The sequence below is a fragment of the Kryptolebias marmoratus genome, linkage group LG3, assembly GCF_001649575.2.
Source record: "Kryptolebias marmoratus isolate JLee-2015 linkage group LG3, ASM164957v2, whole genome shotgun sequence".
In the NCBI taxonomy this organism is placed as follows: Eukaryota; Metazoa; Chordata; class Actinopteri; order Cyprinodontiformes; family Rivulidae; genus Kryptolebias; species Kryptolebias marmoratus.
The window spans coordinates 8,814,761-8,840,053 of record NC_051432.1 but is presented as its reverse complement, the minus strand read 5'-3'; the positions used below and the strand labels follow the sequence as shown (position 1 = coordinate 8,840,053).

The 25,293-nt window shown below is 43.8% G+C and overlaps 2 protein-coding genes across 2 annotated transcripts; one reads left to right on the top strand and one right to left on the bottom strand.

Moving 5' to 3' along the window:
• Positions 1–319: 319 nt before the first annotated feature.
• Positions 320–15,735, top strand: wdr19 (WD repeat domain 19). Its single transcript, XM_017408415.3, has 36 exons — positions 320–426; positions 1,290–1,381; positions 1,481–1,546; positions 1,634–1,759; positions 1,864–1,982; positions 2,082–2,197; positions 2,371–2,451; positions 3,136–3,248; positions 3,335–3,508; positions 3,591–3,661; positions 3,748–3,920; positions 4,651–4,768; positions 4,853–4,959; positions 5,044–5,160; positions 5,932–6,087; positions 6,331–6,478; positions 6,582–6,795; positions 7,194–7,353; positions 7,491–7,601; positions 7,701–7,810; positions 7,889–7,946; positions 9,025–9,171; positions 9,298–9,380; positions 9,472–9,555; positions 9,664–9,810; positions 10,299–10,423; positions 10,603–10,712; positions 10,798–10,866; positions 10,963–11,040; positions 11,737–11,833; positions 11,921–12,045; positions 13,518–13,599; positions 13,681–13,831; positions 13,914–14,037; positions 14,120–14,196; positions 14,945–15,735. The coding sequence occupies exons 1-36, from the start codon at positions 421–423 to the stop codon at positions 15,057–15,059; spliced, it is 4,050 nt and encodes a 1,349-aa protein (XP_017263904.1). The 5' UTR covers positions 320–420; the 3' UTR covers positions 15,060–15,735.
• Positions 15,571–25,105, bottom strand: rfc1 (replication factor C (activator 1) 1). The gene is made up of 23 exons (XM_017408425.3): positions 24,958–25,105; positions 24,459–24,602; positions 24,288–24,363; positions 22,769–22,894; positions 22,333–22,640; positions 22,163–22,237; positions 21,182–21,259; positions 20,749–21,099; positions 20,531–20,644; positions 20,206–20,385; positions 19,974–20,078; positions 19,118–19,532; positions 18,923–19,035; positions 18,715–18,829; positions 18,332–18,420; positions 17,943–18,080; positions 17,735–17,830; positions 17,412–17,665; positions 17,213–17,330; positions 16,828–16,973; positions 16,529–16,742; positions 16,182–16,364; positions 15,571–16,104 (listed from the first exon to the last, which is right to left on the bottom strand). The coding sequence occupies exons 1-23, from the start codon at positions 24,958–24,960 to the stop codon at positions 16,003–16,005; spliced, it is 3,543 nt and encodes a 1,180-aa protein (XP_017263914.1). The 5' UTR covers positions 24,961–25,105; the 3' UTR covers positions 15,571–16,002.
• Positions 25,106–25,293: the final 188 nt, after the last annotated feature.

Sequence of the window (25,293 nt, the reverse complement as noted above, 5' to 3'; positions counted from 1 at the left end):
ATGAGACAAAATTCATTGGCTGAAACAAGCAAAAGTTTATATTACAGTCAACTTTTTTTTGTAGTTTCTAGCTTTTGGCGTTATTCTTTAACAGATGCGAGTTGACTGTTTATGTCACATCACAAAGGGTTTGAAAAACAAGAACAATTCTCGGCATTTCGTTTCGTTAAGTCCCCATCACTGTATGAAGAGAAGTTTAGGCTACTTAATAGTTGACAAAACACTTGGTTATGTTGAAGCTGAAACTATTGCCTGGGAAACGCGGTGCAGGCACCTTATTGGTTACTTCCCGTTGCCATGACATCGCCGCAGCAGACGCTTCGGAGAAAGGCATTGTGGGTAAAAAGAAAAAAGAACGGCAATGTCGAAGACGTTCTAAAAGCAAAAAAAAAGAGACTTAATTGAATAAACGACATCAATATGAAGGTTGGCACACAATACTGATGTAATTCTATTACTTTTAGTTTGAGTTTTCTTACATAAATAGAGTTTAGCGATATTTTTGTGGGCACCTATAGAGTTATGGTAGCTAACGTTCGGTTGTAGGTACTGTGTTAGCTGTTGGGTTGAGGAGAGTCAACCTCAAAACTGCATTTTTCGTTGTAGGTTGCTCTCTTTTATCTAAATGGACTGAACGTTTAAGGGTTTGCTGTTAGGAACAAGCGTTTTAACCGTTTAGACCGGATGTAATGTTTCCGCGAGAGACAGCGAATGTGACGGTTTGTAGCTCCGGTTTGTTTTAACGGCTGGCAGTTAGACGAGTAACGTTCCACATGTGAGAACAACAACAACAAAAAAACAATTATTACGTTTTTTATTGGGCTCTTAACAGGTCCTAAAACGTGATAAATGGGTCCTCAGATAAGCAGCACATTATAGCACATTATTTAACACGAAGCTTAACAAAAATGCAAAAGCAGTGATCAGAAAAACTAAATCCAACCCTGGATTTAATAGTTGGTAGAAGTATTAAGTTATCGTTTTATGTTTCTTTTCAGCTTGTCATATAATTGGGGAAGCATTTATGAAGCCTAATTTAATCTAGGTTTGTCTGATTTTTAATGCACAGTTCTGTTTTATCTGGGCCACTGAAACACCCTGATACTCCCCTTCTTCAGCCTTTTGGTTGTTGTTTTTTGTGTGTTTGGGCTCCTTGTTTTGTTGTTTGACCAAGCTTCAGCTGTCGCACAGATGGCCTCACATTTGATAGGAAATACTTCGGTGTACAGAGGGTTATTAAAGAGGTTAAAGAAAAGAAAAATAATTTCAAAAACGTCTTTGTTTCGCAGAGTGTTTTTATTCTTGCTGACAAAGTTTGGGCGGGTTCGTGCCTTCTGTATAAGTGGCAGAAAAGCCTGGGAAATTACATCGCTGTTGCTGGGTGAGTACCTATTAGGACAAAGAATTGAAATTTCCTCTTCATTTAAGATCCACATCACAGTGGTGGTTATAAATTGGAACTGTGTGTCAATCTGTACAGGCAAGACAACACGGTGAAAATATTTGACCGACATGGACAGAAGTGGACTGAACTCAGCCTCCCGGGGTAAGTGCGAGAAGATCTTTAGAACCTCGCTTTGGCTTCCAAAACGTTTCCACATCATATTCTTTGTCCTCTCGTCACGCTCCTTAGCCGCTGCGTGGGGATGGACTGGGACAAGGACGGCGACATTCTGGCTGTGATAGCTGCTAAATCCAGCTTCGTCTACCTGTGGGACGCCAGTGTCAATAAAACATCACAAATAGACAGCGGCATGAGGTACGGCAAGCATGCAGGGAGGGAGGGGTTAGCACAGATTCCTTGTTAAAGACTTGTGTGAATCACTTTTTAAACACCACATTCATTGCTGCTGTTTGTTTCAGCAAAGATCAGATGACCTTCGTCTTGTGGTCTAAATCTGGCCCTCTGTTGGGTGTCGGGACGGCTAAAGGAAACCTGCTGCTTTACAATCAACAGACTTCACGCAAGATCCCTGTACTGGGTAACACACACACACACACCACATGAACATGTTTTGATGATTTCTGTTCTGCTTCATTGTTTGTTTGCACTTCATTTTTCCTCCCAATCACTGCTTTAGGTAAACACACCAAGAAGATCACCTGTGGGTGCTGGAGCTCTCAGAATCTGCTGGCTCTGGGAAGTGAGGACAACACTCTGACCATTAGCAACCACGAGGGGGACACAATCAGACAGGTAGTCCCACTAAAACTGAGTGTCAATTAGAGTACCTGAACACAGAAGTGTTTTCATGACGTCTGTCGTACAGATGGAATATCAGAAGGCTCATTACTGCTGCACTATGACTGATTGTAGAGGAAAAAGAGCTGAAAATAAAGATCCTGTTCATCTTTCTGGGTTATTTTCAGACAACTCTTCGAGGTGAACCTGCTGAAATTTACTTTTCTGTGATGAAGACGGATGAAAGGTCCTCTCAAGGGGAGAGCACTGTAAGTTTGTCCCCTGCTTCCCATTGTGAAAAACCTTTTTTGAATATATAATCTCTGGATTATTATGATAAATGTTGTAGATTATTACAAATAAAGAAGGCATTCATATCCATATAATACGTGCTGACACTGGTTTGATTAATCTCAAAATTTCCACTTTAATTAAATCATTTTTAGCTTATTTTAAATATGCTCATTAATTTGTTTTTAACTCTGGCACTTTTTTTGAAAGTGTGGCTGTTCTTTTTGTTTAGACATAAAAAATAAACTCAAAAAGTACCTGTCTAATTGTTTTATCACCATGTGGTCCGGAGGTCATATTTCTTGGGTAGACACCAAATAGCCGTAACATAATGACCTTTAAGAGGTAAAGTGACACTTCCACAGAAAAGAGAAAAGTTTTCTTATTTAAATTTTTATTAATGAATTCACATTTGTCTACTTATTTCACAATAAATATATTAATAATAAATTTTATTTATTATTTCTAAAGAGCTTAAAACCAAAGCCAACCAAAGAGCGTACAGGTCAATCGAAAAATACAAAGTTGACAATATATACACCTTTATTTACAGGAGGTGTTTAGATATAAACTGAATATGTTCATAAAATTGGTTTACAAAACCCAAAGCACAGATTTAATATTTACAAGTTATTTTGAATAAATGTTCACTGATTCTTCAGGTGAGCGTGTCCGTGGACAAGAAGATACTGATGCTTTTCAATATCAACGACCCTCAAAACCCAATAGAGCTGGCCTTTGAGCGTCGCTATGGGAACATCGTGTCCTATCGCTGGTACTGTGCGCACCGACGCTGCTCAACACCGGATTAAAGCTGAGGTGTTTGTGCTGAGACCTGTTCCTTCCCCTCTGCCTGCCCAGGTACGGTGACGGCTACATCCTGATCGGCTTCTCCCACGGATACTTTGTGGTTATTTCCACTCACATCAAGGAGATTGGATATGAGCTGTATCAGGCCCGCAACCACAAAGACACTCTGAACAGTGTGGCCATCTCACCCGCACTCATCAAAGCCGCTTCTTGTGGAGACAACAGGTTCGCAGATGTTCGCACAGACCGCCGCTTTTTGTTTTCTTTCTGGCTAAAGGTTAACGCATGAAACGTGTTTCTGCTGCAGCATAAAGATCCACGAGTTGTCTGATCTCAACAATATCAACAACATAGTTCAACTGGATGATGAGACTAAAGGTGGCACTTTTTTTTTTTTAAATCCAGAGTTATTTTGTGAGGTTGCCATGAATACGCCACCCACTCCTCCGTCTCTCCTCCTGTAGGTCTGGATCAGATGAACTGGACGGATGACGGGCAGCTGTTGGCGGTTTCCACGCAAAAAGGGACGATTCATGTCTTCTTGACCAAGCTGCCCATGCTGGGGGACAGCTTCGGTACCCGGCTGGCCTACCTCACCTCCCTGCTGGAGGTCACTGTCTCCAACCAGGTGGAGGGGGTGAGAACACGTTCATCTGCGCACGCAATGACAAAAACTGTATAATATTTAGAGATTTCTGTAAAGATCTGACCTGCTGATTTTAAAGTTTGGCAGATGGTGATTTTTGTGTAAAAGTGATGAATGACATTTATAAAATATAGATATTTCTAATATCTGATTGCATAGAAAAGCCACAGTGAAACGTTTTCCCTAAAACAGTTCCAAGTTACAGGGCCTTCTTTCTCTGCAACTGGAAACTTTAAACTAAAATACTCCAGGTTAGTAGTTTAAGGTATTTATACTAAATAAATCCATCTAATCGCTGCTTACATTGATGAAACTGCACAGTTCTTCTAATCTGATTTAACTTTAAACTCTTTTGAGTTTTCTGGAGTAATGAGTCAGATCTTATCTGGTAAAAATAACTCCGTCCAAAAACTTAACACTTCTAAGTGTGGGAAAACAAATTTGCTTAAAAAAATAAAATAAATCTAAAGTATCGTTTGCAGAGACTCAGTTTTTAAATAAATAAATAAAATAAAATTACCATAAAATAAGAGTCAGATACTTTTTTGTATTAAACATTACCTGTCTGAAGTTCAAACTTATATATTATATGATAAATGTAGGTATTGCTCGCCATCATGAGGGGATGGCGACAAGCACACAGTTTGTTAGACTGTGTGAAAACCTTTTTTTATTTTTGAGATAACTACATTTAGCTCTTATTTTTTTGTCTGTTTGCTAGGAGAGTCCTGTGGCCGTGCAGGTGGAGGTGGATCCCACCTTCGTGGCAGTGGGGCCGTATCATGTGGCTGTAGGGATGAACAACAGAGCCTGGTTTTACGGCAGACTAAAAAAAAAAGGTGTGGTGTGTCTGGAACAGTGATACGTGGTGGTTGTGAACGTCGGGACTCTCGGATCACTGAAACCTTTGGCGTTTCGCTCAGGTGTAAAAAAGATAAAGGACGTCGAATATTTGGGGACGATAGCCAGCATGTGTCTCAACGCGGACTACGCCGCAGCCCTGTTTGAAGGAAAAGTGCAGCTGCACGTGGTGAGTCAGCTACCTCTTCATCTGCTTGAGCATCGATTCCTCACAGAACAAGTGACAACGCTGGATCGCTCTTTCCATGTTTAGATCGAAGGGAAAGGTGCAGAGGACAAGAAGGAGATGAAGCTTTTCCCTGATGATGACAAAAAGGAGCGGATCCTTTGTCACGCGCTGACCTCTGACCTCCTCTACTACGGCACTGACGTAAGATGAACCTCGTCTCTTCTCTAATCTGAAGAAAATCATTCTCTGGTTCTCATTTGATTTCTTAATCACTATTGTGCATGATTTGAAGTGTGTAACAATATAATTTAAAACACCAGTTCCGCTTACTATAAACCTGTCAAACTACATGATTTTTCTGTGTTTTTGAGGGTTAACGTAACTCAAACTCATCAAGGTTTTCATAAGAATTGTGTTAGAAAACAGCAAATATTCCTCACCTTTGTTTACAACTCGTAATTGTTGGCAACAAAACACAACTGCTGATTTCACTCGTTTATTACGAATTAAGAAGTGGTGAATGATGCACATTTAGTGGTGATTTTTATCATAGATGATTGGCATATACAAACAAATACGAACCAAAAACACTGAAAATGTGTGTATTTTGGCAGGTATTGTGGCTTTAGGTCAGTAAAGTAATAGTTCAAATCTTTTGAAGTGATGGTCTGTGGAAAGTTTATGAACAATCAGTATTTTACCTGTTGTAGACAGCTCTTAGAACAACCTCAGTTTGGGGAAATAGTTTAATCCTTCACAAAAAAAAACAATTAATTAAATTTCGATGGTGATCCAGATTATAATCCGGATGGCACGATTTTCACTTTAAAAAATCTGAAGTGTCCCTTTAAGATCAGAAAAACTATTTTCTCACAATCTTTCTATTACCATCCCCAGCTTGCTCCAAGTCTTTATTTCTTTTGATTCGTGCTGCTTTTCTCCTCATGTATGTTTATGTTGTTTTTTTCTCAGGTGGGCAGTGTCGTGAGTGTCTTGTTGGACGACTGGGTGACGGTAAACAGCTACAGCCACCAGGTCGGTGTGAGGAAGGTGTTCCCCGACCCAAACGGCACGTGGGTGGTCTTCATTGACGACAAGAACGGGGGCTTCCTGTTCTCCCCTGCAAACGTCAGTACATGAGCACATTTTACCTTCTTTTAAACTGAGCCTCCACTCACACCCTGTCTCCTGGGTTTCATATAGTGGTGAAATGTCAAAAAGAGATGCTTCATAATTTATGGTTCAGTTTCTTTGATGATGTCTCGTCAGTGTGAAGTTCAGAAGCTTTAAAAGCAAAATTGGAAATCAGAGATCCCAGATATGTTAAAATGAGAATGTTGAAACAGTAAATCTCTGTTTTGTTGTTTCCAGGCGACGGTCTCCTGCTTTGAGCTCCCCAACTTCTCTCCCACCATCACAGGAGTGCTGTGGGACAACTGGCATGCAGACAGAGGAGTGTTTGTGGCTTTTGATGATGACAAGGTCTACACCTACGCCGTACATAAAACTACAATATACGGTAAGAAGACGCAGCATCGCACACGTCCTCGGTGATGATGAGAGCACACCAGTGCCACGTTAACTTGTCGGCACCGTCCTGTTCATGTCGTCGCTCTGCTCAGGCCCCCGGGTGGTGTTGGTGGGGAGCACTGCCCTCCCGTTTTCCCAAAGGCCTCTGCTCCTGCACAACGGCGAGCTGACCTGTCAGACGACGAGCGGTAAGACAAGTGAGGTGTCTCTGAGCACGCACTCGTTCCTGCGTCGCCCCGCCGGCACGTCGACAGAGTCAGCGCCAGAACTCAGCAGGCAGCTCAGCCAGGCTCTCATGCTCAAACGGTCAGATATCCTGTTACTAGTTAACTAGGTAACTAGTTAACTATGTGTTCCTGCTGATGTGGGAAAGAGGTTTTGCTTTTTGTATTCAGCTAAATTCAAAGATGAGACTGTGCAGTCGATTCAATTAGTTGCTGCTAAGAAAAACAAAAACAACTCTTTGTTGCTATGAATGAATTAACCTTTTATGTGAACACTAATACTTTGTTAAAGTATAAAAAAAACATTAATTATTGACCAACATGCTGTCTCTTGTGGCCTTCAGCACGGTGCAGCCTGTAGCAGAACCAAAGCAGATAAAAAACATCTGTCTGCATCTGCTGCTGGATTTGCAGAGAACATAATCTAATAATATTCATGTCTGCAGCAGCCTAACGAGGTAATATAATGTTTGCGTCCAGGTTCCACGAGGCCTGGAATCTGTGCAAGCCTGCGGGCAGCGACGCCGACTGGGCTGAATTAGGCAGAGCCTGCCTGGTCCACATGGAGGTGGAACTGGCCATTCAGGTCTACCGCATGAGTGGCAGCGTGGCCATGGTGCTGTCACTGCAGGGAATTCAGGTGCTTAGTAATTAACGTCTGTTCTTTTCTTTTTTTATTGTTAAACACTCTGCTTATACCAAGCAGAGCTTCTTCCTTTTCTAATAAATTTGACCCAGCACGCCCCCGCCCTCTCCTGTATATTTGGCTCTTTTTAGGGCGTAGAGGATAAGAACTTATTGGCAGGACATTTGGCCATGTTTCTGGAGGAATACGACCTGGCCCAGGACCTTTACCTGTCTTCGAGCAGCCCAGTTGCTGCTCTGGAGGTGTGTTAGCACTTATGTGGAAGAATAAAGCACTGTTAAAATCTGCTGGTAGTCGCTTGAATCACTGTAACACATGATAACATTTTATGCGTGTATTAGATGAGAAGAGACCTCCTGCAATGGGACAGTGCTCTGATATTGGCCAAAAGGCTGGCAGAGGACCAGATTCCCTTCATATCCAAAGAGTATGCAGTCCATCTGGAGTTTATGTAAGTCACACGCACTGCTTGCACCTTTTATAAGACCCAATCTGTCTGAAGTGTGTCTGACTTTTGTCCTTTTTGCAGTGGAGACTATGTCAATGCACTGGCACATTATGAGAAAGGCATGACCCACGACAAAGAGGTGAGTCCTCTCGCCTTGGTTCAACTGTCACTGACAGTTTTCAGCCTGCTTCATGGTCATTAGGCTTAGCAATTTTTAAACAATATTTTAAAACGTTTCCTAGGCTTCAAAGCATATAAAATAATTTGGCTCGCAATGCAAAATCTTTCAGTCTTTATTCTGACCTTGTTCTTCAGAAGTTTGACCTGTGTTAATGAGAGGAACAGGACTGTTTCTTGATTGATTCACAGCGTTTTCCATCTCAATAACTCATCCACACGGCTGCATGACCCCGCCAAATGAATCTTCTTTGTTATATTGTGACTTCTAAGAGCTGGTTGTTGGGTCAGCTCCTTCAGGAGCTTTTAAGCTCAAAAATAAACATTAATCTAAAATAACTTTAAAGGTTCAGCATTGTCAAGATGCCACCGTGCCTCAGAAAGAAACAAGACTTTATTTAATGTTTGCAAATGAAGAATTTCACTCTTATTATCTCATGGATAATTTACAGTGATTCAGAACTTTCTTTCTTTTTTGCAAATATTAAAGGTTCAGAGTTAATCATAAAAATTAAGGAAACAATAGGAAGAAAACTTTAAAAGAAAATGGTCAGATCTGTCAGCCATTTGTCTTTTTGTCAACAGTTTATAGGTTTTTAAGACTTTTAGGACATGAACAGAAACATTTATAAAGCTGTTGTAGGATGTATGTCTAGTAAAATTTGTGAGACAAATGTATTAGTTTAGTAAAACTATTAAAAACCATTAAACCCTTGTTTTTATTTTATTTTTCTGTCCTTCTCAGAAATATATCCTACTATTATCTTTATTCGTGCCAACAACATTATTTCTGTTAATCTGTCAACTCGTTTTATTTAACCGTGAAACTTCAGAACAGCTGAAATATACACCTTCTAAATTTACCTTCACTGTTTGTTTTAGTTACTTTTATTTAGTTATTTTATTAGGGTAGGAAATCTATTAAATATCAGGTTCAGATCCTTTCGTTATCTTTATTTTTTAGCACAAAACAGCTTAAAGTACGGTGAAAACCTCCGACTTTAGATGCGCTCTCTTACCTTCCTCGTCCGTCTGTGCAGTTCCAGGAGCACGACGAGGCGTGCCAGGCGGGCGTAGCCAGGATGTCCATCAGGATGGGGAACATTCGGAGGGGAGCAGCTCTGGCTATTCAGCACCCGAGCAAAGTCCTCAAGAAGGAATGTGGAGCCATACTGGAGGGGATGAAGGTACAGCAGACTGACGGGGAGGCTCTGTCCAGTCACCACAGCCACAGGACTCCTCCGGTCCAAAACACACAGACAAACAAACTGTGACAGAATGACGCTACACCTTCATGCAATTTGTTTTTACAGCAATTCCCTGAAGCTGCTCAGCTCTATGAAAAGGGCCAGTATTATGACAAGGCTGCACTGGTTTACATTCGCTGCAAGAACTGGTGAGACACGCCAGCAGCTCTTATTAGAACTGCGACCGGCACGTTTCTCCCCTTTTCTGTGTGACCCCACCTTTTATTTCTCCGCTTTCAGGGCAAAAGTGAGAGAGCTGCTCCCAAATGTCTCCTCGTCAAAGATCTACCTGCAGTACGCCAAGGCCAAAGAGGCGGACGGCAAGTAGGTGCTCGTTTCTGCTGCTTTTTTTTTCTGTAGACGAGTGGATGACCGTACAGTAAGGTCTGATGTACTGAGTACTCTGTGTGTGTGTGTGTGTGTGTGTGTCAGGTATAAGGATGCGGCTCAGGCCTACGAGAGCGCTAAAGACTGGGATAACGCGATCCGGGTGCTCCTGGACCACCTGAACAATCCAGAGGACGCCGTTCGAATTGCCAGGGAGACGAGGAGTATCGACGGAGCAAAGATGGTGGCCAGGTAGGACAGCTGGGACTGAGATTTGTCCTTCAGATTGAGACAGGAGTCCTCTTACTGCAGGCGATTGGAGAACTACATTGAGTCCTGCAGAATAAACTCTTTAAATGCTTCTTCCTTTAAGTATTTGTAAGTAATATATTAACATTTTAAGGAAATGTAAACTATCAGTTTCCTAAAAGGATGTTCCTTTATCAGAGGTAGAACAAACAAATAAAAAACATTAAACTTCAGGTCACTGTAGACTATTACTTCTTACACCTCTTTATTCACAACAAAATAATAAAATTCGTGTGAATGTTTCAGACTGGAGGCCATCATCCTTTGATTTAGAATCAGGAATGTTTTGTTGTTGTGTTTTATTTTTTATAAAAGCTTTGTAGTTTTTTCAAATATTAAAAAAAATGCTGCTGGTATTTTTATTTATTTTTATTCTCTTGTTGTTCTTTCATTTTCTTATTAAACATTTAACATGCTTGTTTGTCCTCGAGGTTCTTCCTGCGGCTGAACGACTACAGTTCGGCCATCCACTTCCTGGTTCTGTCTCAGTGTAACGATGAAGCCTTCCAGCTGGCGCAGCAGCACGGACAGATGGAGGTCTACGCCGACATCATTGGTCAGTCTGGGTCTGGACGTCCTGAGTTCAGACTAAACTCTCCGTGGACCCATTAATTCCTTTTGCACTGCGTGTTAGGAGCCCAAGCTGTTCATTGTTGATGAAATTCGAATCAATTGGTCGCTGAGTTGCTTATATTTGTGTCTGACTTCGTGCCGTGTGGATTTTGGGCTCGTCAGGCGCCGAGGCGACACAGGAGGACTACCAGAGCATCGCTCTGTACTTCGAGGGAGAGAAGAAACACCTGCAGGCTGGCAGGTTTTTTCAGAAGTGTGGGCAGTACAGCAGAGTAAGAGTCGCCGTTTGATTCACGTACTCGTCGGCCATTTTATAACCACCATCATTCATACAGCTCCCTCCTCCTGTCCCCTCAGGCTCTAAAACATTTCCTCAAGAGTCCCAAATCTGAAGACAACCTGGCTATAGAGCTGGCTATTGAGACGGTGAGAGCTGAGGGCGTCAGACTGAGTTTATTTGTACAAAACAAACTGAGCATTCACTTTAATGTGTGTGTGTGTGTGTGTGTGTGTTGCACTCAGGTGGGACAGGCCAAGGACATCTCTTTGACCAATCAGCTGATTGAATACCTCCTGGGGGACAGTGATGGTATACCAAAGGTAATCAGTTTATTTTAGTCGGGGGGCAAATATAATATTATTGTCTGCATTTGTTTGTTGTCTGTTAGCAAAATATCTCACAAACCACTGGAGGGATTTTAATGAAACTAATCACTGGATGTGCATCTGCAAGTAACTATTTTCTGGAGTCGGTCCGATTCAGGGGCTACAGCTAATCATGCTTCATAAACTCAAAAATGTCTATGACTCGGGTCAGTTTTACAGGCACGGAGCGAAACTTTGGTGGTAGTAGCTGAGAGTCACCCCCAACGCTTACTCCGAGCACAGTAAGACGGTGGTGAGTTATATGAGCTGAACACTTTTCTGCTGCTGCAGAGAAAAGCTGAAGAAGATTTAAACAAAGTTCAAAAAGGAACAGTCAGATAAGATGTGTGTTTGATCACAAGTCTGCCGCTGAAGTTTTAAACAAGGATGTTGCTGAAACTGTTAGAGCTCAGAGTGTGTGTTGGGGATGACTTTCAGCTACTACCACGTCAGATTTTAGCTCCATATCTGTAAAATTGGGCGAGTTATACACATTTTTGTGTTTTATGGCAGCAGGCGATAGTAACTGATTATCATTTTGTCGTTGTATTTATTTCTGTGTGATTCGTGCATTTAGCTAGTTTTCTGAAGGTTACGAGAGAAGAGATTTGATGTGTCGAGAATAATTTCCATCTCGTCTCCACTTCCCAGGAGGCGAAGTACCTGTTCCGTCTCTACATGGCCCTGCAGCAGTACACGGATGCCGCTCGCACCGCCGTCATCATTGCCAGAGAAGAGCAGCTGGCAGGTACAAACTTCTGGAAAAACAGAGCGATAAATGTGGGATTGTGTTGTTGGTGATATGACTACGTACTTCTCTGTGCTCGGACCACAGGGAACTACCGTAATGCTCATGATGTGCTGTTCAGCATGTACACGGAGATGCAGGCTCAGAAGATTAAGATCCCTTTAGAGCTGGCCACCAACCTGATGATCCTTCACTCGTATCTTCTGGTCAGGGTAGGTAACACACGATTAAACCCGTCGTCCTGCTGCTCGTGTTACAGATTTTATTACTGGATTAGAAACCACCTTCAATTCATTGTCACTAGGATGTGGGTCTGAGCTTACCAAATTTACTACACATATTTACAGTCGGACATTTAAATTCACTCGTCTTGGGCATTAATGTTAAATTAATTTGGGGCCTTTAATTTCATTGAATTATTGGTTTTTTCAGGGTGGAATGATTATATGGCATACAACTTTGATGAGTTTTAAAAACAATAACTAGAAGGAGAAATTTCAGATTATCGTGGAGTTTCTCTACGTCGTATTTACACATACAGTGTCAGATATATACATACACTCCTCTGATATCTGGTCGAGGTTTAACTCGCTGACAAACATTTAACCGCTCCATCAACAAGCTTCTCCTGTCCAAGTTTCAACCATCTAGCTGTCGATTTCAGGTGAAGTTGAAAAATTTAGTTTTCCATTTACTATGTGCACCAGTACCACAGCATGATACAACCACCACCATGTTGGAGGTGTCTCATTTGGAGCAGAAGCTTCCTTGCTCGGCTCCCTCTCTATCCACGGTGATGTCAAACTGTCCTCACTGTGGACAGAGACACCGGTGCTCCAGCAGACCTCGAGCCTCGGTGGGTCCTGGGTTGTTCCTGAACACTTTAACCAGTTTCCTCTCATCCAAAGGGGACAGATTCATCAATTAAATGAGCGCTCTCAAACAAACGTTTTTTTTTATGGGCAAAGAGAAACTGAGATGTTATTACTCCATGGCCTTGTTGAGTCAAAAGACGTTCAAAAATCTTCAGCACCACTCACTAAAAGATTTCGGTGAATGTACTGTATGTACATATTGAAGCCTGTATAATTTTGACCCTGTGGAAACTAGAGAAAATACACAATAGATTCAGGCTTATGCACCCAGATTTAGTTTTCATAAAGTATTGAACTTACGTGTCACATAATTATTGCATCCTGGAGAAAATGACTTAGATAAACAACTAAAAGACCAAAATTCATTTGATGTGACTACAGCTGTATCCACATGTTGGTGACCAGGCTGCTTTGTAAACAAAAGGCTTGACTTCTTTTTGTTGTCGTCTTTAAATACATTATGTTCCTGTACAACACAGAACTGTTTCTGTAGAAATAATAATAATAATAATAAACACGCAGCTCAGGTGGAAATACAACAAAGATACTCTGAGGTTCAGCAGCTATCAATGAGAACCCATCCACCTTGAAAAGCTGCCAAGTGAACCATCTTTTCACTTTCAGACATCCTCAGCTTTTATTGCCCATCTGTTTTTTTTATGAGGCCAATTACTTGAGTAATAATACAGCACTTTAAATGAAGCGATTACTGATGTTTAATCACAGTTCAGGTCAGTGGACTTCTATCACAGGGAGGTAATTGAGAGCAGCAGTTTTCAGTGGGTTTTTAAAACTGTGTCTTTCTGTAGATTCACGTAAAGAGAGGAGATCACCTGAAGGCGGCGCGAATGCTCATTCGTGTCAGCAACCACATCAGCAAGTTCAACGCTCGTGAGTCGGCATACTGAGCTTTACTCAAATATCCTAATCAGTTATGGTTGCTGAAGACTAAACATTCGTGTGTGTGTGTAGACGTTGTTAACATCCTGACGTCAGCAGTAATTGAATGCCAGCGTGCCGGACTGAAGAACTCAGCCTTCAGCTTTGGTGCCATGTTGATGAGGCCAGAATACAGAAACAAGATCGACCCAAAGTACAGGAAGAAGATTGAGGCGATAGTCCGGTGAGTGATGAGGACCGGTCACCGTCCACCTCGTGCTGCGTTCAGCTTCTTCATCGTCTGTCCGGCTCTGTTTGCATCCCAGCCATCCCGACACCTCTGAGCTGGAGGAGGAAACCACTCCTTGTCCCTTCTGTGGCTTCCAGCTGCCGCAGAACGAGCTGCTGTGTATTTCCTGCAAGAGCAACATACCCTACTGCATCACTACGGTACAAACACGTCACCACTCGTACACTGGATGTCTCATAAGCAACACGGTTTCCACCATCTTTCCTTTTCCTGTGTCATCAGGGTCGTCACATGCTGAAAGAAGACTGGTCCATCTGTCCACATTGTGAATTTCCTGCTCTCTATTCCCAGTTCGTTCTGTAAGTTCACGTGTCAAACCACACCGCAGCTGTTCGTAGGTACTTATCAACAATCTAAATCTGCTGTTCTGTAGGCTTTAAAGCGTCCTTATCTGGATTTTTAAGAACATCCTCCAGGACCTCTGCTCAGACAGACCTCCACGATAGCCTCATGGTCTAACCTGCTGCTTATTTCTAATCAGATTTAAATCCTGTAACAAATGCTCAACATCTGTGAATGTCTGCAGCATTTAAATGGACATCTTTGGCAACAACATTGGTGCATAAAACTACAAGCGCCTTTATTTTTAACTGACGTTAAATCAGTTCCCTTCAGTTGTTCAGAGTAGAAAAGCACTGAATAATGTCCTGCCTCACGCTGAAACTGGATCATCCTAATTATGACATTATCGTTAAAGTACAAGGCAACAGAAACCTGTTTTAAAGGTCATCCTGAGCCGGGGTTTCTCACTGAGGCCGAGGTAAACTGAAGTCATCCAGACAGATCTCTGCAGAACTCTGTGAATATCTCTGATTCGTTCTTTACTTGAACAGTCCTCCTTTTATCCCTGATTGTTCCACCTCGTTTGGACGCCGGGTAATTGTCTCGAACGCAGCAGAGATCTACCAGGACGAGGAGCTCTGGACCACAACTGAAACTCCTCAGTTTATTTCTCTGAAAATGTGTCATAATTAGCAAGTGTTTCTTCTTTTTTGTCACGATTAACTGAACGGCGTGTGTGTGTGTGTGTGTGTGTGTGTGTTGCAGGCTGCTGGAAACGGAGACTGTGTGTCCCATGTGCTCTGAGAATCTGAGCGTCACGCAGGTGAAGAAGATCTCCGATTGTTCCAAATACCTGCAGACAGACGACCTGGAGCAGTGAAGAACAGGAAAGATCAAGATTAAAAATATTACTTGTTTACGGGTGGATCAGTGGTGCAGGGGTTAGAGTGAGAAGGTCGCTGGTTTGCTTCCCGACCTGGAGCCTTTCTGGGTGGAGTTTACGTGTTCTCCCTGTGCTCACAGACCAAAAACTGTCCCTAGGTGTGAGTGATTGTCTCGTTTGTCTCTACGTGTCCCTGTGGTGGACTTGGGACATGTCCAGGGTGTCCCCCACCTCTCGCACAGAGACCGCTGAAGATGGGCCCCAGCTCCCCACGACCGGGAAAAGGAGAAGCAGATTAGTTGTTTACCTCCATCGGAGTGAGGATTGTTTGATGATCTTCTGTCAGAGTTTCTTCGATGTTTGTGTCTTGGAGGCAACGAACGCCCGGATGTTTTTAGCAATACTGAAAAATATCTTCATTCCTTCAAAATGATTTTGTTCTGAAGTTTATTTGAAGCCGTTAGGTTTCAGAGTAATGCCATCTGAGATCTTTATATCTGATTATAAATCTGTAAAAAGAAACTTACCATAAGCCTTTTTTATACACGCGTTTGTTAAACTTTCTTTTTGCCTCTTAGAAATAAAACACCAAACACTAATGAGCAACATATTTCTCTATTGTAAAACTGCAATTTACAAGAAAAAAAAACGATAATCGGCACTAACCGTAACGCAAAAGCAAAATAGTTGTGCCGAAAAAGAAACAAAACTAACAGTCTTCTCTGTCATGGTGACATTATTTACATCCACAGTAGCAGGACTGTGAACTTCAGGTGGGACGTGTGCTCAGACATGATAGCAGGTAAACGGGCAGCTTTAGGCATCATTTGTTCAGGAATGAGACGATGAAGGTAAAAAAGAAGCAGGACAGTCAGTTTGTTTGAGTTCAGATGAGTCCCTGCTGAGTGTCGGCGGATCAGGACTGTTTTCTGCTCAGCAGTCATTTCTTAGCCTTGCCTTTCCCTTTCCCTTTTCCCTTCCCCTTTCCAGAGTCTTCCTTCTTCTCCTTTTTGGACTCTTTAGTGGTTTTGGTCTTCTTCTGCTGCAAGGAGGAACCAGATAAGTGAGCATTAACGTTAAGAAGTTGTAACCACATTGTCCTGGTCTGAAGGCGCTTACTTTGATCATAGCGTCAGTTTGGAGCTCCTCCCCTTCGTCCTCAGACCCAGGACCATCTAGGTCCATGCTCTCTCCTCCCAACTCCACGTCCCCACCACCACGGCGGCCCTTCTTCACAGCTTGCAGGGAGTACGGTGTCAGGTGCACCTCTTTGTTGTATGCCCGTGTGAAAGCTGCCTTCACCTAAAAGGATAAAAGCAGCAAAGGTGTCATATCTTTAACCCACGCTGCACAGAAAACAGTCAGCTTTCTGTGATTCACTCTGGCTGCAAACAGTGAATGAGTTCAAGCAGCCAATCGCAACATCCGGAGCTGAAACGTCACTTTTAACCCCTCCCCCCGCTCACCTTGGAGTCCAGTTTGGAGTAAGGATCAGGCTGTCCGCCCCAGACGCTGCTCTCCATGATGCTGTCCACGTCCTCCCTGATGAGCTGGTAGTCGTCCAGCAGCTGCACGGCCCGACCGGCGCCCTCCACCCCGTCCTTCTGTAGCGGGTGGAGCAGCATCAGTCGCAGGTAGTGCAGGTAGTCCAGGTTCACCGCCTGTCTGGTGCTCAGTGTCCTGCAGGAACCAGAGGAATCAAACACAGCGAGGTCAAGCTTCTGTTTACTGAACGTGAGAAAAATATTAATAATAAACGACGGACTTCAAACTCATGTGAGAGGCCAGCTCCTGAATGATCCGGGCGTGTTTGTTGGTGGACGAGTTCTTGCCGAGCCAGCTTGGGAAGACCGGGAACTGAGCCATGTAGCCCCTCATGAGCTCCCCTGGTATTACGCTGGCAAAGATGGCCTACAAACACACACACTCTTATAAACACAGGATTGTGTGGATGTTGTTCCTGCAGGACACATGCATATTTTCAAAGTAAAGTTTAAATGCAGGAAAGTGATTGTGAATGCTCGCACAGAAGATTTAAAATTATTTATTTTCATTTTAGTAAACTGTCGCCGTGTTGCGTTCACTGACATCAGTCTTTTACAGCTTCAATAAGAAAAATGTCAGGTTTCCTGTTGCCATGGATACATTACCTGAGTGGGCAGCAGTGACCAGTTTTGTCTGGAGCGGATCTGTCTGTCCACCAGGTCGCCGTCGCTGATGGAGTCGGCCGTCTTGCTGAGCAGCACCAGGTGGGACTTCACGTCTCCCCTGTGGGTAAAGACGCCACAGGAGCATGAAAAGGACGGCTCGACAGCAGACCTTACAGGCGGACCAGGAAGCTGGACTCACTGGGCTGCGGACGGACGGACGTGCACGTAGTTCTCCTGGACAAACAGCGGCGCCAGCGAGTAGTCATGGAAAAAGAGGTCCGACTTGTCAATAAGGCTCATGTGGGCGCTTTCTTCCCCCGAGGCGAACACCTTCCTGCAGACGTCGAACGGCCCCAGCTTCATGTCTTTGCGGGCACTGGCGGCGTCCGACTTGCACTGGTCATACGTCATCACCTTGTTCTTGGCTGACCACATGCTCAGGTTGTGGATCACCTGCACATGAGAGCCACATAAGAAAACCTCTCCACTTTTTATAAAACACAACGCTTTCGACCTCTTTACCTGTCGGACGTCCTGATTGGAGGCCAGGATTATTTCATTGAGGGCTGGAGGCGGGATCTTAATTCCCTCCTTGTAAGCAACAGACATCATGGCTCCCTGAAAAAGAACAAAACCATTTGATTTGAATAAAGAGTCAAATGTTCAGGTCCTTTTCATGTCTTATTAGGATTCACTCAGCATGTTCTTCAACCTAAACGAGTCGGTGTACCTTGATCTGCTCCACCCGCGGCCTCTGGAAGCGCAGATCGAAGCAGTAGTTGGCCAACGATCTGATCTTCGGGTGGTTGCGATCGTTACACATGCAGATGATGGGAATCTTTGTGTTTTTTATCAGTCCGATTAGTTCCTAAAAGAGACACAAAGACACTTGTTGGCACCAGACAAACGTTCGACTTTATTCAGTCGGACATCTTTGTGATGTTTTCAGTTTTCGTTTTAGGCAGATATTTAGAAAAACCTCCAACTGGCCACCAAACTAAAAATCTGTTTACGTCCTCCTTTTTAACTTTTAGATTTTGTGAGTAAAAGCTCAGAAACACGACCAACCAGCATCACCAAAATATTCAAATCTGCTCAGACAGAAACAAATGAGTTTACCTGCATTCCTCCTCGGTCCTCATTACCAGCCATACCGTCAACCTCATCCATGATCATGACGTGTTTACTGCTCACCGTCTGAGACATACCTGCGACACACACACAGTTATATACTAAGACCCCGTATATGGGGATAGTTAGCACTTTATTTTCCTTTTGATCACACACTGAAAGGCATTTTAGAGAGACAGAGAATTTAGTGTCCTGCAGATAAACACTTCAAACTCCTGATGAACTCCAGAGGCGATGTCTTTGAGAAGTGACCTTTAACTCTGAACGAGAATGACTGTATTTTCTCTTTTTCTGTGAAAAGTAAAAGCCCTGTCCAAACCCTGAATTTGAAAAGAAAAAGAAATTGAAACAATAAGTCACAGATGACTCACCTTTGTAGAAGTTCTCGATGCTGGTGTTGTTCAGCGACTCGGCGACGACTTCCTTCAAGCTGTTTTTGCTGCGAGTGCAGCTGGCGTTCATCTCCACGTAGCTGAAGCCCAGCTCCTTCAAACACACAAAAAGAGAGCGGCGTCACTGAATGCAGACGACACAACAAGGAACTGTCCACTAAATGTGTGTGTGTGTTTTGACACTGACCTCGCAGACCAGTGCAGCTGTGGTGGTCTTCCCCACTCCTGGAGGTCCAGAGAGCAGAGCAGCTTTGTATCCTGATCCGTCATCTTTGCCTCCAAATTTACCAAACCTGGCAGCTTCACAAAAACACCAAACACAACTTCCTTCAGTACAGAGATGGACCTTAGGAGCTCAAAGAGCGGCTCAGTTTCCTGCTACCTGCAGGCTTGCTGCTGCTGCTGCTGCTGCTGTGATGTTTGTTCCAGCTCTGCAGCCAGCGGAGCAGCTTGTTGGCACAGCTCTGCTCCCCCTGCTGGCCGATCACAGCCTTCAGAGACCGAGGACGGTACTTGTCCACCCAAAGGAGACTCTCCCCCGTCGGTGACGGGGGAGAGGGTCCTGGGGCCGAGGGGGAGGGCAGGCCCAGCTCCCTCCGAGCTGTGCGACCCGAGCCTCTCCCGGGTGTGGCGCTGCCGTCGCCGGCCCTGGAGCCGTGGCCCCGCGCCTGTCCGGTCTTGGACGGGCTCGGGGTGTGGGGGGACCTGGAGTTACCCTTGGAGGGGGAGATCTTCTGAGCTTTGGGGGTGCTCTTTGACGTGTGGCTGGGGGGAGTCCTGCTCTTTGAAGCTGTGATCTGAATAACAACAACATAAATACAGTTTATTCAACAGACAAAATAAGGTTTTATACTAAAGATTTTGTCCATTTAAACTTATTTTTACTGCGTGAATTATGTGTTTTGACCTTTAAAGTCTAAAGAAGCTGATTTCCAAGACAAACTTCTATGATTACAACTTAAGAAAATTATTTACTTTGTTCTCTGTCTTTAGATTCTGAAATGTGAATAAAGAGTTATACGTTAGTCAGAAAACTTTCAGGTTTTAGAACAATTTGTTAAATTAAAGCTTTGATCAGAACAGGTTTAATTAAATGAGCATTAGTGGATTTTTTATGCTGTTTGTAGCATCAAACTATTTAAAGCTAAAATAAAACATTGTCTTGTTTTCTAATTACTCGAGTAGCATTTTCTGGCCGCACTGGAAACTATCGACACGTTTTATACTCCAGTACTGACCTCGGCCTCTGCAGCGATCTCGTACTTGGACTTTTTTCCCGGTTTGGTTCTGATCAGGTCCAGCAAACCGTCCTCATCGAGGATTTTGGTGCCTAAACTCTCCGCCTGAGCAGAGCGGGAGGATAAAAAACGGAGGTGTTTCAGAAACGTTCGGCACGGTGATGAAAACAGAGGGAGGAGGACGTCTGCGTCAGAGCGTCTTCGGACCGGGACGTTTTGTCAGGTGAGTCACCTTCTCGAGCTTCGACGCTCCACTGTCTCGCCCCTGAACCAGGTAGGTGGTCTTCTTGCTGATGTTGCCCGTCACTTTCCCGCCGTAGCGCTCGATCAGAGTTTTGGCGTCGTCTCTCTCCATCGACTCGAGGACTCCCGTCAGCACAAACACGCAGCCCTCCAAACAGTTCTCTGCTCCCTGAAAAGCACAAAGCATTTCACTAAAACACGCCTCCATGTGGAGCTCAGCTGAATACTGTGTTTATGTTTAGCTCATATGCAAAATAAAAGTAATCCTTAAAATGATTTTGTATTTTTCTACAGAAGCAGCTGTTGGCTCGTACCGTCGGGATCTCCTTGGATCCCAGAGCTCGTGGTCCTTCTCTGTTGAGGTAGCTCCTGTAAGCCGAAGAGTTCATCTTCTTCTTCTCTGCATCATCAGGACTGATGCTTGTCGTCTGTTTGGTAAGCAGAAAAACAAAACAGTGTTTTAAAAAACGTTGCCATTTAAAGTTGTTAGTAGATTATTTTCAGTACGACCTAAGAGTCGTAGGTGAGTCACCTCAGGTTTCTTAGGAGAGGCTTTAGCTGCTGTTGGTGTCGTTTGTGTTTTCGGTACAAACTTCATGCCTGACACTGATGAAGAAGGAGGCTCCTTTTTGGGGGAAATCTTATTTTTAGTGGGCGTTTTAGTCTTTGGTCCCTGATCCTTCGCCTCGTCCTTCTTCTTCATCATGGCCAGTTTGGAGCTGCTTTTGATGGGGCTGTTCCTGGGCGATGGACCAATCCCATCCACTGAAATCCTCCCTCTGGCCTTCGGGGGGCTGCTCGTGCCGCTGACAGCCGCAGCAGCTGTGCTGCTCTTCCTGGGGGTTGTGCTTGGACCTGGTTGATCCTCAGAGGTTTTGCGAGCCTGTGTGAGGAAACGTGCGTGACTGCATGTACGTCTTCACCTCGGGAAGTGAGCGTGCCTTTTCCATTAGTGCGCTCGTTACCTTCTTGGTCTGTGGCTCTGCGTCCAGCATGGCCAGAGTCCTGGCAAACTCCTCGTCGTTGTGGACCTGTTTTTCCAGCTGAGTGAAATCAAAGAGGAAAGAAAACTTATAAGATTGGACAAGCAGACTGAACAAACCTTTACCTGCAAATACAAAAGCAAAGTGTCACATTGAAGGACTTAAAGTTTGATCATATTCTGTTTGTGTCTTTAGTTTGTAAAGAAACGAAGCACAGTGGCTGCGCACCATTTACCAGCCGGCTGACAAAGCGGCGAGCGGGGTGGAGTTTGTGCTCAGATCCAGTGTATTTTAACCAGCACGGGCCCACTTCCACAATGTGACTGATTTTAACTAAACAGGGTTACTTTGAATGCCAAGAGCCAAACGTGATGAATGAAGTCCGTGAATCTGCTGAATACGATGACTTCCAGTCTCTGCATGAACCAGCAGGTGATTTCTGGTATTTTTATGTCTCTGTTGCACATTTATGTATTCAGCTGTTAAAAACTTGATGAACTCAGATCGCTCTGATAAGCCATCTCTGTTTTAAGGAGACATCACTTCACCCTCCATTTCAGAGAGAAACTCCTCCTTCGCTGTTCGTCATCACTTCTACCTCCGTCATACCCCTGCTAAATAAAAAGGGGGAGGACCTATTTTTCCTTGTGTTTTATCTGACCTAAACGCTAACACAATAAAAACATGGAACCAAAGACTTTCTACAGTTTGGTGAGATGACAAAATAAAGCATCATTAAAGTGGTCGGTGTCCGACTGCACAGCTTCTACATCATAAGTCAGCTTATTGCAACATAAACTCGTAAACAAGCAGGTTTCCTGGATTTGTAAATGATCATGTCGCACGATTCACGTCCCTCAGCGACCCAACCATCTCTCTACGCTCCACCAAACGATGGTCGATCATATTTACTGTTTACAAACTGATCAGTCAGCTACTCGTTTCAGGTGGTGATCTGCGTACCTCCTTCTCCTCCTCCATCTGCAGCTGCCGAGCCATTTCTTCGTCGCTTATCAGGTCGCCCGAGTCTTGAGTTGGCTGAGGAAAGGATGAGAGAAGACTTCGGTGGTAAGGTTCAGCCGGAGGTGGGAGGCTTCACAGCGAGGAAGGAGCAGAGAAAAGTCAGAACTCACAGCCTTTCGTTTGGTGCTGGCCACCAGCTTCTTGTCGGAGCGGTGAATCGTCCCTGTGCCGAAGTAGTCGAGCACGGAGGTGGGGGTTTGTTTGGGCGGAGGAGGCGGTGCCGACTTGGGGGTTGCAGGCGCAGGAGGACTCTTCGGCCCGGCTCTGGGCTGACTGGAGGAGGGCGCGATGGGAGATTTCACCGGACCTTTGCTCCCTGAGTGAGAGCTTTCTGGACCTGGTTTTTTGGTTTTAGCAGCGCCGTTCTGTTTGAGTTTGGAAACTTTCCCCAAGGACAGGAAGTTGTCACTGTCCGAGTCTACGAGCAGAAAAAAAAAAGACCTTTCTAATACCAACAAATGTGATTTGTTGTAACTGAAAGAAATGTTTTTGTACAGTGATGCTAAAACAGAAAAAACATAGATTGGGATGAAGACAGAGCATCACCTGTTTCAGAAACATACTGCACAGGATCCTTTTTAGGAGGCAGTCCTGCTTTGCTGGTTCTTCCTTTCTCTTTGGAGGGTTTCTTTGACTTCATCACTGGCTCCTCCTCTTCCTCTTCTTCTGAGTCTGAACAAAATGAAATGCAAGGACTGAAAATCATGTTTCATATGATGTTTTTTTCTCAAAATAAGTTCATCCTAATGTTAAAAATCAAGTTATTGAAAGGTCCAGCTGATTTTACAGCATTAAAAAAGAAGCCCCTCTTAACAAGAACGACTTATTATTTTATTTTGATGCGACTATTATCCACCATGTTCTCATAGTCCAGACTGAACAGCAAACATATGCAGACTCAGCCCACGTCCCGTTGAAATTCAGTGCTTCGACGCAGTAAACTGTGTTGACTGCAGTTATAAAATAAGAGCGGCTCCTTTAAGAGTGTGTACAGGAAGAGAGAGCGCGCCTGTGTCGGTGTGCTCGGTGTGAGAATCGGAGCGCAGGACTGCGACAGGAGAACCTTATACGTGAAAGTGGACATTTCTATCAGCGAACGCATCGTTTAAAAAATAAACGGCTGCCTGAGGCCGTTTCCCACCGCCGCGTAAAGACAAAAGGGGGTTAACCTCAAAGCAGGTGGCAGCTGCAGCCTCTGTCTGTATCACAAACTACAGCAGCAGAGAGGAAGGCGTGACGTCACGTTGCCACAGAGTTTTCTAAATGTGCAAAGAAATGAGTGTGAGCGGTATTAAAGCGCGCCTCCTCTGCGTTCTGAGGGTTAGGAGGCAGCGTCTGAGACGGCAGCCACTGTCCCCTCGTGTGTTAATCTGTGGTACACACCACCCTGGTGATCATCCAGGGAGAGGAATGTGATGGGGAGAAATGTTGCGTGACCTTTTATTTAGGATTAAAGTTGGCTTAAAGGCCTTTTTTATTTGAAAGGTCCTACAGGCTCGCCAGCAGGAAGCATAAATAATCCTGCTGTTTTGAAAGCTTATGATAAAGTCGATCTAAGATTAAAGTTTGATTATGGAGTGAAATAAATCACGATGCAGTGTGGCTTCAATTCCCCACTTTGCCAACTGTGTCGTTACTTTCCCCTGTCTCCAAAACGAGCGCACATGGTACGCATGGCTCAGAGTTTGCGTGAGGGACCGCACACTTTGTTTTATAGATTGAGTGGAAAGGGACGTCCGCAAGTTTCAGGCCCCGTTCCGTGCGATTTCATAAATGAGATCCCAGGACCTTTGGCCTCATCTAGAAATCAGATTTAGACTTTTGAACCCCTGATTTAGCCAAAACACTAAAAACAACACATCAAAGAAAGCATCTCCTGATCTAACAACGTGGATTTTCTTTAAATATAATTTCAGAAAATCCTGAAGTGAATGAAACGTCTTTGAAACCAGAAGGGAGAGAAAACAGATTTTGAGAGGATGTTGCTGAAACAAATCAGGTGTGATTGTACAGAACCAGTGTTTCCTTCATTTAGTTTATTGAGTTTCTATCCTCTCGCTCTCACCGGACTCGATCACAGCACGCTTCCTTCGCTTCGTCTCACCACACTTGTGTTGCTCTTCTGTTTTGGAGCTTTTCACCTGAAAACAATTAAACATAAATCAGAATGAATCCGGCTGGATGAAAAGAGGAGGAACAGATGGTTGTACTGAAAACAAAGATATCATCCCCTTGCCTTAGTGCTCCCTTTCTTTTTCCCATCTTCATCTGAGGACAGGGACACCTTTTTCTTCTTGTCCTTTGATTTGAGGTTTTCACTCGGGGCTGCTTTCTGCACAGCCGGCTTCCCTGATACCGGTCCAAAGAACCGCCTGATGTCCTGTGCACACAAGCATTAAACAGCTGTCTATAATGCAGACGTGCAAATAAAAAAAAACACAGCCTCAGAGGCGAATAGACGCTTTTACAACCTAATTACTCTGATAAGATTAAAGTGGTTCGTGCAAGATTTAATTTGCTAACAATAGGTCGGATATACATAGGTATTTAAGCTGTAAGCAATCTTTGATAAAGTACAAATTAAAGTTGACAAGCTGGTGTTAATTTAGCTGCAGCTAACACGCCGCGCAGTGCGTTTCAACATCAAAAATCGGACTTATTTTTGCTTTATTTACTCTTTTGTTTTTACTCAGCTTCTCATCTGAGCAAACAGAAACTTAAAATGTTTAACGTACCATCGTGAACCGGGTTCAGGTAGTTTTATCCCAGCTTGTTTAAGCAGAAAAGTTATATAAATATATAAAAAGAAAAGCAAAATTTATCTGCTTGGCGCGAGCGCGAAGCAGTAATCTGTCGCTAGGAGATGACGCAAAGAAAGCTGGTTGGCTGCGTCATTACGTCAGTGCGTCATCCAACCGGCGGGTTGTTTTTAAACACAAACCCAGAGAAAATAAAGAAAAAACTAGTTTTTCTTTCCTGCTTTAGTTACTTTGAGTTTTAAGTTAAATTTATGATATTATTGAGAGCGCGAGTTTTATTTTTTGTAATTAGCATTTTTCCCTTCTTTATCC